This window comes from Hyposmocoma kahamanoa, unplaced genomic scaffold (genome assembly GCF_003589595.1).
Source record: "Hyposmocoma kahamanoa isolate Upper Pololo Valley unplaced genomic scaffold, ASM358959v1 180, whole genome shotgun sequence".
Classification (NCBI taxonomy): domain Eukaryota; kingdom Metazoa; phylum Arthropoda; class Insecta; order Lepidoptera; family Cosmopterigidae; genus Hyposmocoma; species Hyposmocoma kahamanoa.
The window spans coordinates 2,827,066-2,844,828 of record NW_020653711.1 but is presented as its reverse complement, the minus strand read 5'-3'; the positions used below and the strand labels follow the sequence as shown (position 1 = coordinate 2,844,828).

Sequence of the window (17,763 nt, the reverse complement as noted above, 5' to 3'; positions counted from 1 at the left end):
TATTAAGTTTACGTGTGTGCTTGGCGTACGAACATTAACACGTTCATCGCCGTGGTGGGTCAAAATAACCGGCTTCTCATGTCGAGCCATGGGGGAATTAAATGACCGGCACGACACACCTAACTATGCGATGCTCGATCACGCCACAAGTGGCAAACGCTATGTATTTAGCCTATTACATGACTGACGCTGCACTGACGAACTTTTGCCACTTGGTTTTTAGGACTTTTAAGGGCGTACCTACTTTTTTAGATTTAGAGGGAAAAAAGTATATTATTTGGAATAAAAAAAATGGCTTTAATTTTTTCAGTTTTAGGTAAACATCGATCGAACGTTACGTGTACGTACTATGCCCGGCATTGTGACCGATGGGGCCTAAACGTAATATTTATTGCTAGGCCGCACCGGGTTGCAAATGCCCGGCACTAAATGTAATCCTAAAATAGAGCCAAATAATGAAATATCGAAAAAAAAACTTATACACAATTGAGACCAAACAGTCATATAAGCCAATGTCATTTTTTGAGCATTTAAAAAAATTATATCCGGTGAAACTACTTTACAAAAATTAACGATACTACTTACATTGTAGTTCTCAAAATATAGAATTTATTTATTTGGATCATGTAGCAAATTACGAAAGAAGTTTACATCAGCTTTAAATCTGTTTATTAGTATGTAATGAAATAACATACAAAAAGATACATAAATAAGAATCTTATAATAATGACATTTTAATTGAAACAACAAATTAGTGTATGATATTATGTTGCTCCAATACTAACGTTATGATACGACTTGAGGTAGTAGAGCTGCGCTTGCGACTCGAGCTCTTGCAGCGAGCGGACAACTGGCGCCATCTGGCTTACGTGGTCCTGAAATGAAGATAATGTATGGTTTTTTATTCAATTTATTACATGTTGCATTGTCGTCTGGTGCCTTCGCCTTGTCAAAGGCGACAAAGTCGGCTACTATTTCGCCTTGCCGAAGGCGGCGCAGTCGACTCGCCGTTTACAGCGAGTCGTCTGCCGCAAAACAACAAAATCCTTATCGCAGTAGGGCGCGCCTCCACGCGGATCCACATTCTGTCAGCTGTCAAATGCGAGTGATAAAATAAAAAATTGTAAAATTTTATCGCAATAGGGAACATGGCGAACACCGTGACGTCACATTTTTATATCATCGCGAGCGCCGGCGACCAATGTCTGCAAAAGATTAACACAGTGCTAAACATGGCTGCAAGGTCACAGCTGATTTTAAAACATTAGCACAGTAATTTTATCAACGTAAAAATTGAGAGCGACGAACGAGATGAAAAGACATTTTTTGTTTCATGGTTTTTGCGGCGACGATTAAACGACAAAGATACATACGCAATTTCATATCGTTGCCCTTATTCTTTAAAATTTATAACAATAGTTCATTACCAAATAAGCAAATTTAGCTTTGTCGTTTTTTTTTTCATCTTTTTCGCGGCGATTATTAAGCGACAAAAATAAGAAAAAAAAGCTATATACGCAATTTTATGTCGTCCTTTTTCTTCAAAATGTATAACAATAGTTCATTATCAAATAAGCAAATTTAGATTTGTCTATTGAATTAAATATTGTCACGGGGAGGTTTATCACACATATTCTGCTATCTACGATCACTGGTGTAAATGCCCCATTATTTTTATAATAGGAACCAGTGAATGAGAATATTTGAAATTTACCTGGTATCCAGAACCGAGTTGCTTCCTCTTCTCACCGTAGACAACCTTGCCGTCGAACTCGTCACACGGCACCTTCATGTCGGGTTCCACTTGTTGGATTGTGATGTTCAGATGATCTTCGATGTCTGCCAGGTACTGAAAATATGACAACGTTGCCACAACAGAAAACATATATAAGGTGCTGATTATCTGACGTGCCTTTTTTGTAGTTCTTCAGGCTTGATAGAGTAGATATAAGTTTCAAAAACACCTCTCTCGTTTCATTGAGGCACGACAATATTACAAAAGCAAAAAACCGAAATAAACAAAAAGGTATAAAAAACGGTTTTTCAGCCTACTTACTTGAGGTTCGTTGTACCACATGCAACAACCCTTGGGTCTGTCATCGATCAGATTCGTATTCCAGCAATTACGTCCGCGCGACGAGCACCATTCGCCGTGGTACCACACCTTTAAAAAAATTATTTTATAAAAACAAAATATTTTATATCTAGTTTCGTGCGCGACACTAGGGACCCGTAGCGGTTTCAATTTTGACTTCCAAACATTTGAAGATTACGCTAACACTTTCTTCACTTTTTAACCACTTCCTTTCACGATGAAGGAAACATCATGTCAATTTCGCGGGTATACGTGTGTTATCTCGCGCGTCAACACGCTGTCCCCTGCGTTCGTGCGCATACACATGTAATCGCATTTCGAAATGTACTTGCGCAAGACGGACGGTACCGGGCCACTGCATCATAGAATGAATATTTTTTTTTACGGTAGAAATATTAACGTTACGTTATGAAATTGTATATTTGTAAACATTGACTTACAATTATATGGACGTCGGGTCCGCGCTAAAAAGTGTCCGAACTTATAGGGCGTTAAAATCGTATACAGAGCGTCATTCACCCTTTAGTCTTCGTTTGTTCGACTGACAGCGAAGCAAGTTCAAGCAAAATTCAACGTTTTAGCTTTTTCACATTCCTTTACATGTCACCACGTTTAAATAGGTTGACTTGGGACATTTTTTTCGTGGTTTTTGTATTAGACCGGTCGTCCATTTATTTGTAAGTCAATGTTTGTAAAGTATTTTTTTTACTTTGTTGACAGTGACGTTTTCGCCCACGGAATTATGTTGTTTGTTAAATTCTTTCCGTTAAGGAGAAGCCAAAGGTTGTTCCTAGTTTCGTCATTTACAGAATCTGCCATTTAAAGAATCTACCGTTTCCAGAATTAGCCATTCACCGAAAAAAGGGTTGTTTTTACGTAGATAGAGACACCGCCACTGCATTTTTAAATTTAACCGAATGATGCACGAAGACAGAAACCCTCAATGTTCTATTTTTCAGAAATCAAACTTCAAGGAGTTAAAATTTTTTACGGTCGAGACCATGCATCATGTCAGCCATTAATTGTATGGAATTTTTTTTTCTTTTCACAGTGTCTGCCGAGCGTAATTTCCCTATAAACGTTGTAAGTGACTTGTTTCAAGGATAGTAGCTGGTCAGCTAGTACATATAACACAACTCGAACTAAAATGTTGTAAAAAGCAAAGACGCATAAAGCCATAATGGATTGTAAAAAAAATTGTAAATTTTTATACAAAATTAAAATCAATCATAAGAAATTCTTAATAATAAGTATTTAAGTAGTATGTATAATTCAATTTCTGTTTAGATAACATTTTAAGCGAATGTTTTAATTTTTAACTTAAGTAACCTCCTTGCTTGAACTTGAACCTGCCCTATGTAAGGAAGTCCGCCGTAATAAGAAAATAGGCCCGAGGGTTTTATTTGTGGCATTATAATCAAGTTAGCCACCATGCAATCATGCTATTTACGAGCAAGTGTGGTGATAATTAATTTTAATACCTTTTCCGGCACTGATGACACGATGCTGATGGCGAGACCCATACGCTCGGCGCGACCAACGCGGCCAATGCGATGTACGTAGTTAGATTTTTCGTCAGGCAGAGTTACGTTGATCACTACCAAATTTTATTTTTATTAGTTACAAACAGGGAACACTAGTGTCATCATAAACAAAAATAAAAGGCTCAGTTTGCATTGCCGCTGAACGAAATGGAAGCGAATTTTTTAAACGAACTTGTACATAGCATAATAAGCTTTATGTCAATTGAGTAACGTACAAACTAGTTACGGTAGCTACGTGAATTTCAGAATTCTCCGGTAGACGTGCGACCTGTTATTTGGCTCTTATCTGGTTTGTACGTTAGACAATTGGCATACAGTTCGTTGTTATAGTATAATAAAATAAGTATGAAAACTCAATAAATATGTAGCAGTAGGGCGTGTATTTGTGACTCACAATTCGCATAATCTCGCGGTGCACTCGCGTTACATAGCGCGTGTCGTCTCACGCGGAATTAGTTATAGAATTGAAGCAGTCCCTCGGTGTTTACAAAATTACACCAAATAGTAGACGTGCATATTGTTGTATTTTGTGGTAGATTAAACAAGAGCCCCAAATTCAGAATTGTTCAGCATTTCATTTCCATTTAATAATCATAATAATACTAAGACACATTAATAGACAACCACAAATTACACCCAAACTCACGCGAGAAATAAATGTAAGCCATACAAATATTTCTCCCAGGCCGGGAATCCAACCTGGGATATTAACCGTTCGGCCACGGAGGCAGTTATTTATAATCATCCATATCCATAATCAAGATACCAATCCGCGATGCTGGTATTACAACATCTGTACAATTAAAATAATAACGCGAAGTGTAGGCGTTTACGCGCCGAACACGCGGGTGTCGCCCTACTTGTTCTTATATATTATATGTTATTTTATTGGTATTTACAGAAGAATTTGTGGTTGTATTTGTGAGAGAACAAGAAATGACGGAATTTTGTAGTTACGAATTTTTACCCAAATTAATTTTTAGTATAAGTATTATTACGTTTTCGAGTTTCCTAATTATTTGTTACTTGTTTAAGCTGATGGCTCAGTGATGAATTCTCAATAAATAAATAAATAAATTGTATTTGTGGCATTTATGCGAAAGGCACACCACCATTTCGATCTCTCGCCAACATCACTATAACTTTTTTTAATATAAAATAGACGCGCGGTTGTCGACACCCCGTCGCTGTATTACAAATGTCCAAAACTTGGGGCTGTTTTTGACAGCTTCCTCTGTATGTTGTATGTAATTTAGTTAATCTTTTGGCACAATAAAATAATGTACAAATGGCGGACTTAATGCCATAAGGCATTCTCTGCCAGTCAACCTTTTTTTTTCTGTTTAGCCGAAAAAACAAAACAAAAGGTTGGTGCTACACTAAAAAACAGAAAAAAGATCATAGGCCAAAAGTTATACTTTTCATTGATATAGTTCTATTCTCGACTGAACTTATTAATAGAAACGCTTTTAAATGAAACTCCACTTATTCCAATCAGTGATGGCGTGGTTGGCCACAATTTCAACCGACACGTTATGCAATCGTGTGACGGACGATGCTGCGCATTGACTTTAAAAAAATACAATTAACATTTGCATATACATAGTTTTAATGATTTTTATTGTTATACCAGAAAATGTTGAACGTAATACATACTCTGTGGTCAACAGACTAAAGCACATAAGTCAAAATTCAAAATCAATTATTGAAATCCATACATTGACCGATTAAATCACATAAATTAAATTAATTTGTTTCAACATACATTCTAGTGGCGTCTGTTTCAACCTTGTCATTCTCTTCACATTTTCCGACATTGTAAACAACATATAAAATATACATATATAGAATCTTTGTCCTGCAGAAACGTGCAGTTAGGGCAATTTACAATCTGGGCCCCAAAGTATCTTTGAGAGATAAGTTTAAGGAAATTAACATTCTTACACTAGCCTCACAGTACATTTATAAAAATGTAATTTATGTTAAAAGGAATAGTAATTTATTTATGAAAAATAGTGACAGACATAACATTAATACGAGGAATAGAAATAAACTAGCTTTTCTTGATAGTCGTCTTCACAAAGTCAAAAAATCATTTAAGGGGCAATGTATACGCTTCTATAACAAGATTCCGGTTGATATACAAAATTTGCCTTTCACGAGGTTTAAAACTATAGTGAAACAAAATCTTTATACTAAAGGTTATTATACAACTTCTGCGTACTTGGATGACAAAAATCCGTGGTAGTAACCCGTTTAGCTCATGGAGGTAGTCTCGATCTCTGATGTTTCAAATAAAAAAAAAAAATATTGTAAATGTTATTTACAAAGAGCAACCCCTAGAGTTTCTTGCTCATTCTTCTCAGGGGAATCTGCCTTACGAATGAGCGGTAGAGTTTAACTATTGTGACGATTTCAAGTGTAATAATGCTTACCTATGAAATAAAGATTATTTTGAATTTGAATTTGAATTTTGAATTTGAACATCATCCGCCCCACCGAATAATCGTGTATTATCTACACTTTTATTACGAATTATACACGTTCTTTCGTTGGGGCCGCGGATATATTAATAAAATTAAGCATTTGTTTTTTTTAATATGAGACCAAATGACGGGACGAACAAGTCGTGCGCCTGATGGGAAGCGGTACGCCTGTCCATAACAGTTGCACTGCCACAGCGTCCGTCCCCCTGAGACATAGGTTGATAAATCTCATGTGCCTGTAATTTCACCAGCACCCTTACCCTTCAAAACCGGAACGCAGTAATGCTCACATTACTGCTTGGCGGCAGAAATAGGTAAGGTGGTAGTGCTTCTGCGGAAGAGGGCCTTGCAAGGGTTGCCAATTGGCTAAATACACATCTACTTACTTTAAATGTGAGCAAGACCAACTACATTTGTTTTACTCTATATAATAATTTACAGCCATCTGATAACTTTGCCTTGAGGACCCATGAGTGTCCGAGCCGTGGTGCTTCCATTTGCAGCTTATATAATTTATAGATAAAGTGCCGTCAACCAAGTATTTGGGTGTTATAGTTGACCAGCGGCTTTCATGGCACTCTCAGATTGAGGCTGTGATTAGTAGGGTGAGGAAACTGATATGGATTTTCAGAGTACTCAGGAACATTGCACCCGATACGCTCCTAAGATCCATATATCTAGCGCTTGTACAGTCTGTACTGATATATTGTATACCAGCTTGGGGTGGATCTATTAAGACGAAGTTTATACAGTTAGAGAGAGCTCAGCGTTCTATCTTGAAAGTAATGTTTAAAAAACCTCGTAGATTTCCCACTGAGCTACTGTACTCCATTGGCGACTTGTTAACGGTACGTAAATTATATATTCTTCAGGTTGTACTTAGAACGCACAAGAATATAGGCTTCAATGCAGCTTTTCTTCAGAAAAGAAGAAAATTTAATGTTGCTCCCGTACATATAATTAAGACAACTTTTGCGTCTCGACAATACAAAAAACAATCCACTCATATTTATAATCAAATTAATAAACTGCTACATGTATATTCGCTAAATGCCTATGAGTGTCGTAATGAGACAACTAAATGGTTAAAGTCTAAAAATTATAATGAAGTTGAAAATCTTTTGCGAGTCTCGGTCTAAGTAATCACCTGCTCAAACACACACACGCACACGCACACAGACACACAAACACACACACGCACACACATACACTCACGCACCCATCCACGCTTGCACCCATCCACATAATTAATTTTTAATCTTAATTTGTTAACATAAAATAAGATCAGCACTTAATCTAAGTAATAATTGTACCGGATTGGAGGAGTGGTGGCTTCTGACACAGGTATTTTCATACTTAAAAGAAGTTCACTGGCAATGATATATGTAACCTAGATTAAGTTAAGTCAATAAATTTGTTTTTTTTTTTTTTTTTTTTCTTTCCCTGGACAAACTCTTTCACAAGGAGCCCCACTGCTACAAAAAACTATTTGACTTAGGTGCTTAAATATTACCTTATACCTTAGGATTCACACTACGATTTTTGGTTTCAATTATATAATTATAAACTTGCCATCAAAGAGTGAAAAATCTTACCCGCAACAACAGTGGTGACGGCATCCGGAGGGAAAACCGCGTTATAAAAATCCAAAAGCAAATATACTCACTAAACGGCAGGCCATTAATATCAATACCCCTAGCCGCAACGTCAGTGCAAATGAGGAACTTGACTTGAGCCTGCTTGAATTTCTCCAAGTTGGCTTTGCGTTCGTTCGGCTTGCGATCACCGTGTAGGCACACGCATGTGAATTCATTGCCGAATGACTTGAGGTAACGCTCCAGGTTGTCACAGTCTAGTTTCGTACGGCAGAAGATTATGGCCCTGGAAACATTTAGAGAATGTAACTTTACACAGTGTTGGGTAATTTTCCGAAAAATTTTAAATAGTGGAATTTTTTTAGAAAATTTCTGAAAAATTCGAGAATTCTGTTCAACATAAACATATATTTTAAAGTTTTATTTAGCATGAATTTTAAAACGAAATTGTAGAAACATTGCTAAATGTAATTTTCTAAACCCTGCTTGGCTTATTTTCACAAGTTCTCAAAATTGGGGCAGTATCTTCAACTTTTGACAGGTATATAATATTTTTTCTGAAAAATATTGTTTCAAAATGGAAATTTGTCCATGAACCAACACTAACAGTGCATCTAACTAGACACGTTTATGACATATTAAAAATTTGCATGAAAATTTTAACGACTTTTGTGAACTTCTGCGACGTAAGCTCTATTCACAAAATAAGATCAAAATATTTTTCCGCAACTAGCACAATATCCAATATATAATAGATACATAAAATCTTTATTCACTAATATGACACAAATATATTAAACGCAAAAGTAAAAACATGTGATAGCAGCAGTGGCGGATTTACAGTCTTGGCCGCCCTAGACCTCAGGCCATGTAGTCAGTACCTACCAGCCGCCCCTTTCTCAGCACTCATCATATACTGGTAGACTACATAATGAATTTACTTTACTGCCAACTTTTATCGAAATCGATTCAGAAAATTAATAATTTTAATATTTTTCTAGAACATCGATTTGATTTATCTCTGTTAGGTTCGGGGCACGCGTCAGTAAAGCGCTAAGCCGGCATGATTTTTTCCGACATCTTCAACATTTATTTTATCTTATTTATTTAAGGTTATATTTAGGCCAACTTACACAAAACCTAAATAAATAATACACTTAATCTAATTCAATCACTCTGTCTAATGGTGAACTCTATATCTATGGTGAAAACCGTCAGGTCAGTGGTTTTTGAGTTTATCGCGATCAGACAGACAGACAGACGCGGTAGTTATAATATGTAGTGATAATCACTACATATTATCACTACTCGGAGAGTGCGGGCGGGAAGTGGGGATTGTGACGTTGAGCCACTACCGTGCGCCCGCCGCGCTGCTCTCATCTATCACTCACGCGATAATATAGGTTTCGATGGAATAAATCCCTATAGAAATATAGGGATTTATTTAAGGTATAAAAAACCGTGAGAAACCCAGTGAACATGTTTGACTTTTGTCTCCACTGAAATAATAATAATAATAACGCACACACTCAACATGCGGGGCTATGTACTAGGGAAACCCTGTGTGGCGGGTGCCATGGACACACATATAGACAACCACAAATTACACCCAAACTCACGAGAGAAATAAATGTAGGCCATACAAATATTTCTCCCGGCCCGGCAATCGAACCCGGGGACCTCTGCGTGGCAGTCCGGTATGGTAACCGTTCGACCACGGAGGCAGTTAAATGAAATCTGCCGCCCCAAGGACGCTGCCGCCCCTAGGCCGCGGCCTAAACGGCCTATTTACAAATCCAGGACTGGATAGCAGTGAAAGAGCACTGACTTAGCAGAGGCAAAAATTTCCTATAGTGCTGGTTTTCATTCAAGATCAAAGGACCGAGTAATTTGTAAGCCCGAATTAACGCCTATGAGTAAAATTATTCACTGAAATAACATACATAACAAAGCGTAAATAATGCATCTAAAAGAAACTATTAGATATATACATATGTAAGTGCACATGTAAATGTGAATATACAGTATACATTATACAGTTTTAATGTATATATATAGTGTATACTTATTTCATTTATAACATACATCTTACAATAAGTAAAAATACATAAAACGGCGTCGCATAAACCTGTTACAGATTTTTCTGTACACCGCTGCATATCATACATATATAAATAATCAACACAAAAATGAGAGGAAGAAATTTTCCGCTCTCTCTGGCCCAACCAACGGGGTCGCATTCAATAAAGGTAAAACCACATAAGTGACATTTTTCACAAAAAGTCTTTAATTTATATACAGGCTGTCCGGTAAAGAATGGATAAGCCTGAAATGCCTCATAGTAGAGCTTATGAACGTTCAAAAAAATATATAAAGAAAAATATATCCATGTAGTACCGAAGATATATTTTTTTTCTTTAAATTTAATTATTTTCACCTTATTTTACGTTTTTGTACACCATGACTCCAAGTTAATCAATTCCTTGGGTTTTTTGGTGTCATAATATTCTACATTAACTGTGCTAATAGATAGCATGACTAACTATGGCACTTAAATTTAAAAACAGTTTTATTTTATTTTTCAGAGCAAAATTTTTTTCACAAACTTTAAGCATCTTTGATATAAAAACAATTATGATAACCTGAGTGGCAAACTATTCTAAAATAATGTGTGTTTTAAGTAGATTTCAAAATGGTATAATTCATTATTGTATCTAATATAAATAGAAAATTATTGCTATTAATGTGCAAAAGGAGTAAATTTGACTAAAAACTAAGTTTTCAAAATTGGATTATTTTTTGTTCTGAATTGAGCTTGAGGTTTAACAAAAAAAACAATATTAGACATAAATACAACTTTATTTACAATTTGTTTACAGCAAATGTTCAAACTGTTTGCCACCGACTCTGATGCAGGCTCTCATAAATTTTATCAGATTATCATAATTTTTTTTTGTAGGATATATTTTTCTTTACATTTTTTTTAAACGTTCATAAGCTCTACTATAAGGCATTTCAGGCTTATCCATTCTTTACCAGACACCCTGTATATAATAGCTGTGGTAAGTAAATCACTATCTTTCTACACGTGGAGCTCAATAACAAAAAAGCTATAAACTTAATAAGAGTTTTATCTGCAGAAAGGTGGTGAATTTTACAACTGGTACATAATTTGGAATTTTTTTGTGGAAAAAGTCACTTATGTGGTTTTACCTTTAAACAGACGATATGATGAAGCTATTCATTGTGTATAATATAATACAATGTCATTGTAACCTATTGTAATTAACTAATAATCCAATGATAAAGAACCTAGAACTTACCTATCCATCTTGTGTTCCCGAATGGCCCTAACAACGTATTCTCCCTTCAGGATCTTGACGGCTTCGGAAAGTGTTTCGGGTGTAGTATTGCCACTACGAATATTGTCTTTTGCGTGCACACCGTCGGTTTGCACGTGGCTGAGAAGGTACAATTGCTCTTTATGATACATGTTGAATAACTTCAAGAATCGCGAAGCATCGTTCACCCAACAAGTACTGACTTTTTAGTTTAAGATAGGGTGGGGTAACAGCTTTGTAGAATAAAGACAGGAGAGATTACACAGTTAAAGTAAGTTTTTTATAGTGGAAGTTAAAACGAAAATTTATGTTGAAACAAAGGCCGAAAATTTGATTTGTTCGCATTTTATGTCCTTAACATTTCAAAACATTTAATACATTGTATTTAGCCATTAAATTACTTAAATTCCGGTAAACTATAAGTTATTATTAATTAATAAAAAGATCGAACAAACACAAAGAAAAAATCTTTTAATCTTTTTTTTGCGGTAAAACTTAGGTGTTTTTACCTGCGCAGTGTCTCCCAGGATCGATCTTTCTGCGGGTCTGCGATGACGACAACGTGATGCACGGTCTCTGGCACCGCGTCTTCGCCTTTCAAGTCCACCCATGTCGGGAAATGCATTAGTTTTTCCTGTTAAAATATTTTTACCATAATGGGACAGTGTTGTACAGGAGAAACAAAAAGACTAGTGTTAGCGTTAATTCTACTGCTACACCGCTGAACTTGCTGTGTAACTTGTCGGTGTCTTACAATCAGAGACGACTATTTCCTCAAAGTTTTGATCTCTTTGGCAGAATAGCGATCTCTGATTGGAAGAAGCGGCAAGCGTCGATATTACGCGACTGAATTTAAGGTAAATACTACGCTGATTCAGTTTCCTTCAACATGCTCAAAGTGTTCCCATTGTATGTAACATCTATGAATATGGTTTCAAAGGGTTTTTGTGATTTTGTAGTCTAATTTGTGACGTCGGAGCAAACGGAATGTTTTCTCGGAACCAAGCTTTGTTATTATAGGTTAGTATAGTATACACTAAAAGTATAGATATAATAATACATACCGCCATTTTCTTAACTTCAAAAGCATGTAAGGTGGCTGAACAAACCACCATCTGTAGACGGCGACCATCAGATGTTATTTTGGGTATCTGTCGGTGAAGGCGCTCGATCATCTCACCATACCCTGCTTTTAGAAGTCCGTCTGCTTCGTCCAGTACAAAGAAACGGCAGTGAGTCAATGCTAGGTAACCTATGAAACAAGAAAGGTATTGTTTTTAAGTAGAAGTGGAACCTAGAATAATGTAAGACTTATTTACAAAGATCGAAAATAAGACAGATTAACGCAAAAAAACTATACCTCCCTGAATAAGATCCTCTAACCTCCCGGGCGTGCCAACGACAATATCAACGCCAGCATTCAGCTGGTTGATTTGGTCCTTCACATTAATGCCTCCCACCACAAGCAACTCACGCACTTGCGGGTTTTCGAGGTACTTCTTGAATTTTGTTATTTGGACGCATGTTTGCTCTGCTAACTCCCGAGACGGCTGAGGAAATGCAATTTGGGTTTATAAGGTACTTTACAACATTCATATAATAAAAGTTATTCTTTTATTATTGTTAACTCTGTATTTCATCATAAATATTATGTGATGTATGTATGTATTGAAAATCTCTTTTTGGCGTTTATATGTCGCTCAACGTTAAGAAACTAACAGGTGTAGATTGTTGTAAATATCATTCCGATTAGTCCGACATACTAATTAGGCATTTGAGTTTAATTTAAATATGTTTTTATTTTCAGACTTAGAACTTTATAATTTGAAAAATTGAATGGATTATTTTATTCAAACTTGTAATTATGTTGTTTGAAGACGCTAAAGACTTTTAAACTAAGATACTGGATTGGTAGAACACAATCAAGAGTAACAACTGACGAAGAGACGCCTCACAGGACTTTATTCCAGAACACATTAAAACTATTTATGACACTAAATAGAAAATAAAAATTAATGAAGAAAAAAGGAAATATAAAGTTTGAATAACTTAAGCTGGTGATGGGTTACCTCTATAATGATGGCCTGTGGTGCATTATTTACTGGTTTCAGATCAGTGGCGCTGACAGCCGATACAACATTTTGCTTGACAAACTCTTTGGGGGCCTGGCAGAGCGGTATATAGTCTTTTGGTGGAGTGTGCTGAAATTAAAGCATAGTGCAGGGTCAATGCTAGTCACCAGGTGATAAAACAACATTCGACAATTTTATAATTTTTATGATAATACCACAAAAGGTGTTCATGACTAGGTATTAAGACGAGACGAGAAGATTTCTACCAACTTCACTTACCAGCAGGTACGAGTTTGGGAAAATTTGCGTCTTTAATAAGATATAAAACGTCAGAGCATGATTTATCAATTTCAATTTGTGTGACTAGACAACTTTCTTGCTTAGTTACGATTTTTATCCACTGGGAGTAGCACCCTTTCCATTATGAATTACATACAACCCATTTGCTTATAATGGCTATAAGGCTGATTGCAAGATAAAGAAAGGAAAAAAAGTTACAATTTTTAGAAAACAAAAATTACAACCTTAAAAGGGGTGCTGCCAAAGTTGAAGCTCATTTCAGCATTCTTGAGCACCACAGCAGGAAAATAACAGTCACTACGTCGTGATTGATCCAATTTAAAAGCGCAGCCTAGGTCTTCACCATTTTTTGTGTCGCGAATCTCTCCATTGGTCAAGTTGAGGAGGCAACCTTAAAGAGTACATTGTATAAGTTCATATAATACTATTTTAGAAAATTGTATATCTTCTACGTTTTTGATGTTGTTTTTTTGGTATATGTATACCTTTATGATCAGGTGCCTTACCATGAACTCTTATTACAGTTCAGTATAGGTTCGTAACGCCAAAAAAGCGGGATGGTGATATACACTTCACGTAGCGATGTCTCACTACGATTCATTTTAGGTCCTAAACTGAATTGTAATAAGAGTTCATGGTAAGGCCCCAGTACAGTAATATTCATGTCACATTTACATATGAATGATTATCGATGGCTATTGAACTATGACAATGACTATTGGAAGCAGTATCGCTATGATTAGTGATCCGAAAATCAGGTGCTTATGCCTAGACTTCATTTTCTCGTCTCCATGAAAAAATATACAGGATGATAAAAAATCACTATCCACTTTTTTCCTGTGCATAAGATTAATACAAGAGTAATACAACATATTAGTGATGATTTTAAAATGTCAATATTTTCTAATGATTTTTAACGTGTGGTTTCCTTAAAATTAGTAAATAATAATCGGTTCCTCGAGCGACTGGCGCCGCCATATCTGGCACTCGCGCTACATCAAATCGACGCAAACGCATACGAATTGCAGTCGTCGTTGCGTAACAATGGTTCGTGTTAATATCGAAAGTGGTTGGAGTCTACACGAAGCTCAAAGACTCTATGCGGTAGAGAGCGTCTACGACCTCAGGGCTTGGTGGACCAGTACATTGACCTCTCAGGTCACCTGATCTCACTCCATGTGATGTTTTTGTGGGGCGAAGTTAAATGCTGAGTGTAATGTGAACGAAACCCATAGCCGTGACGAACTTAAGTCATCTGGCATTTGACGCTTCAAAAAGCGGAATGCTGCGGAAATTACGGAGGATTATATTAAACGCGCTACGCGATTGTGTTCACAGCGTAATGGACTACATTGTGAGCAAATATTGAAGTATTGCTGATTGCATTAGGTGAGTTTTTTTTCATTGTCGCACTCTTTGGGGGAGGCCTATGCTTAGCATTGCAGCAGATAATGATGATGATTACAATAGATAATTGTACATAAGTTCATTGCAAATTTTTAAAAACACCTGAGTACAGTAGTATCTACTTATGATGTAACAATTTCTTCCTGTCTTGTTGATTGATTGACCTGGGATTGACTTATATAAGTCAATCCCAGGTTCTCGGATTGAGTTATTAATATTACTTAACTACAAAACAACAATTGTTTAGTAAGGGATACAGAAATAAATGTACATCAAATGTAGACATGAAGTAGACATGAGTGACATTGTTTGAAAAGAATGTGATTGCTTTGTTGTTAAAGGGATGATCAAGTGACAGAGGTAGCCCACATTATTACTGTTATATATATACTTTTACATAAAACTTAAGTCATGATAATACCATATTTTTTTACTGAGGCTAACAGTTTAGAATCAGTCACATAATATCTTAGACCTAAGTTTGTATTATGAGAAGTAAAGAAAATATATTATGAGAAGTTCTATGAAGTTTTCTGCATAAAGATTATTTTGCAATAACAGGATTACAGTCATAGAAGATATAACATTCATTGTGGGTGGTAAAAACCAGGAAGTTTAGGTAAATAAGTGCTTGAATATGATATCAGGCTATACCACATAATAGCCATGATGATCTAATGTACTCTATTTAAAATACAAGTAGTAAACCCTTATCATTAGCACCACAGTTTTATTCTGCCTACCACCTAATAGTAATTTACCTATAACATCATTTTTGCCAAAAGCAGAGCCATAGTCATCAAAACACTTGTTGTTAGACTTCTTGCCTGTTCCTCCAAAACCATAACCAAATCTGCATGTGCCCAGATCTAATCTTGCCTGAAAAATGTCAATTATACAAATGAGCCCTCATTACTTATTTTTGTAAATTAATACAATATCATGGCATATTAAAAGAAATTTCTAAATATTGTGTAATAATGATGCAATTATTTAAAAAATATCTTTATCCTTAAAAGTAATATAACTGTACACATATGTCAATGAATAAGTATACAAAACCTATCTAATATGCAAACTTTCTGAAATAAGTAAAATAATGTTTTTGTTTTAAGTGAGTTATGGCCAAGCATGTGTCTATTATATATTAAAAAAAAAAAACTATGGCAAAATACTACGGCTAATTTAAAAACATGCTAAATATGTATATTTTTCAACTACTACTGAAAACACTAATAATTTGTGTAAACAAACTTGGTAATTATTTTAACAAAAGATTTGTTCCAGTAAACTTGTATTTTTAAATTTTGCAACACACACAGCCATCTCATTGCAGATTAGGGCTCATTGAAAACCAGCACCATAGTCAAATTAAGCTGTATGAGGTCCTTTAGCACACACATAACTACCTCAGTGGCCGAACGGTTACCATGCCAGACTGCCACGCAGAGGTCCCAGGTTCGATTCCCGGGCCGAGAGAAATATTTGTATGACCTACATTTATTTCTCTCGTGAGTTTGGGTGTAATTTGTGGTTGTCTATGTGTGTGTCCATGGCACCCGCGACACAGGGTTTCCCTAGTGCGGGGCTATGTTGAGTGTGTGCGTTATACACCATAGCTACACAAATGACAGAACAAATTGTAATAGTTGTTATATTTTGTTTATTGCTTTTTGTCTGTCTTATTTTATGTTGCTTTATTGTTTTTGTATTTTTTAATTTTATTTATTTCGTTTTGTTTGTATTATTAATGTCAATTTTGTAATTTTGTGTTATGGCGTTTCATAAAGTGTTTTTCTATTCTATTCTATAAACTACAACTTACTGCCTGCGTAGCCCAACCAACTCTACACAGTCCTTCATCAGTTACAGTAGCTTCATAATAATAAGCTCCCTTGGTGTGCACACCCTTTGTGGCCCTGCAACCATGCCAGCCTTGCTGATCACGCGACTGGCACCTCAAGCCATCTGGCGTCACCGCTAAAGCGTCTGTACGATCGAAGAACGACATCGTCCATTCGGAAGACGTTTGCTGTATTACTTTACTAGTTTTTCCTTCTTGTATATCTTTTAAAGTTTCCCATACTATCTGGAGAATTGGTAAGCAGAACGCTCCAGTCTTCCCACTACCAGTTTCAGCAGCCATAAGCACGTCTCCACCACCGAGGATTAAGGGTATAGCTTCGGCTTGAACATCGGTTGGTAACGTCCAGTCCATTTCTTCAATTGCTTTTCCTAATTCAGAAAGCACTCCGAACTCTTCGAAAGCTGTCATTTTGATGAAATTAATACACTTCTCTAACGAATTAATGCGAAATATGTTACAGCCGGTATGTGAATCTAAAAAACTTTGACAGCAAATTGAAAGCGGTTGCCATATGTAAATATCTTTCCATCCTGGTAAATATTTTTTTATTATTAATTTTATTAGTATTGCTTATTTGGCAGTAATTGTTTCGGATGGATGTCGGACAGAGATCGAGAGTAGACCCCCTGGACTAAGTATGATTTAGCACTAGAAATCATACTCAAGTCCTTGCCATTAGGATCTTATTTCCAGTGCTTCAAATCACACTCAAGTCCTGACTTGAGCATTGAGTAGAATTCTGGAATACGACCTAGACAATCAATCGGTCACTATTTTTTTACAATCCAGCCAACCACGAGAACAAGAACTTCCTTTTTTTTCAACCTACAATGGCAATAAATTGGCAATTTATATTTACCAGGAGGATTCGCTCTGGACCTTTTGGAGGGAAAAGTGTCGTTTTAATTTTGACTATCAATTATTTTGCTATTGTCCCTCAATCGAAGATTAAAACGCGAAATTATACGAATCTCGAACTAAAATACCCGTATCGGCCCGTTCTAAGGAATCCCGAGTCAATTCAAGCCCGGCGCCGCCGCCTCAAATTGCTTATCC

General features: G+C 36.1%; 1 protein-coding gene across 1 annotated transcript; it reads right to left on the bottom strand.

Annotated features, from left to right (window-relative positions):
• Window positions 1-706: 706 nt before the first annotated feature.
• LOC113225936 (ATP-dependent RNA helicase Ddx1) lies at window positions 707-17,145 on the bottom strand. Its single transcript, XM_026458412.1, has 13 exons — window positions 16,666-17,145; window positions 15,602-15,719; window positions 13,658-13,824; window positions 13,131-13,262; window positions 12,422-12,611; window positions 12,126-12,313; window positions 11,571-11,695; window positions 11,044-11,181; window positions 7,792-8,006; window positions 3,577-3,692; window positions 2,057-2,164; window positions 1,715-1,849; window positions 707-875 (listed from the first exon to the last, which is right to left on the bottom strand). Exons 1-13 carry the CDS (start codon window positions 17,113-17,115, stop codon window positions 765-767), a joined length of 2,193 nt encoding a protein of 730 aa, XP_026314197.1. The 5' UTR covers window positions 17,116-17,145; the 3' UTR covers window positions 707-764.
• Between the last annotated feature and the right edge of the window lie 618 nt (window positions 17,146-17,763).

Excerpts from the sequence above, each read along its gene's own strand:
- LOC113225936 (XM_026458412.1), bottom strand. The coding sequence starts at position 17,115 with ATGACAGCTTTCGAAGAGTTCGGAGTGCTTTCTGAATTAGGAAAAGCA. Across the intron at positions 13,263-13,657 it reads TTGGCAGCACCCCTTTTAAG|CACACTCCACCAAAAGACTA; the intron begins GTTGTAATTTTT and ends CTTTAATTTCAG. Across the intron at positions 11,182-11,570 it reads TCCTGGGAGACACTGCGCAG|CCACGTGCAAACCGACGGTG; the intron begins GTAAAAACACCT and ends GTACCTTCTCAG.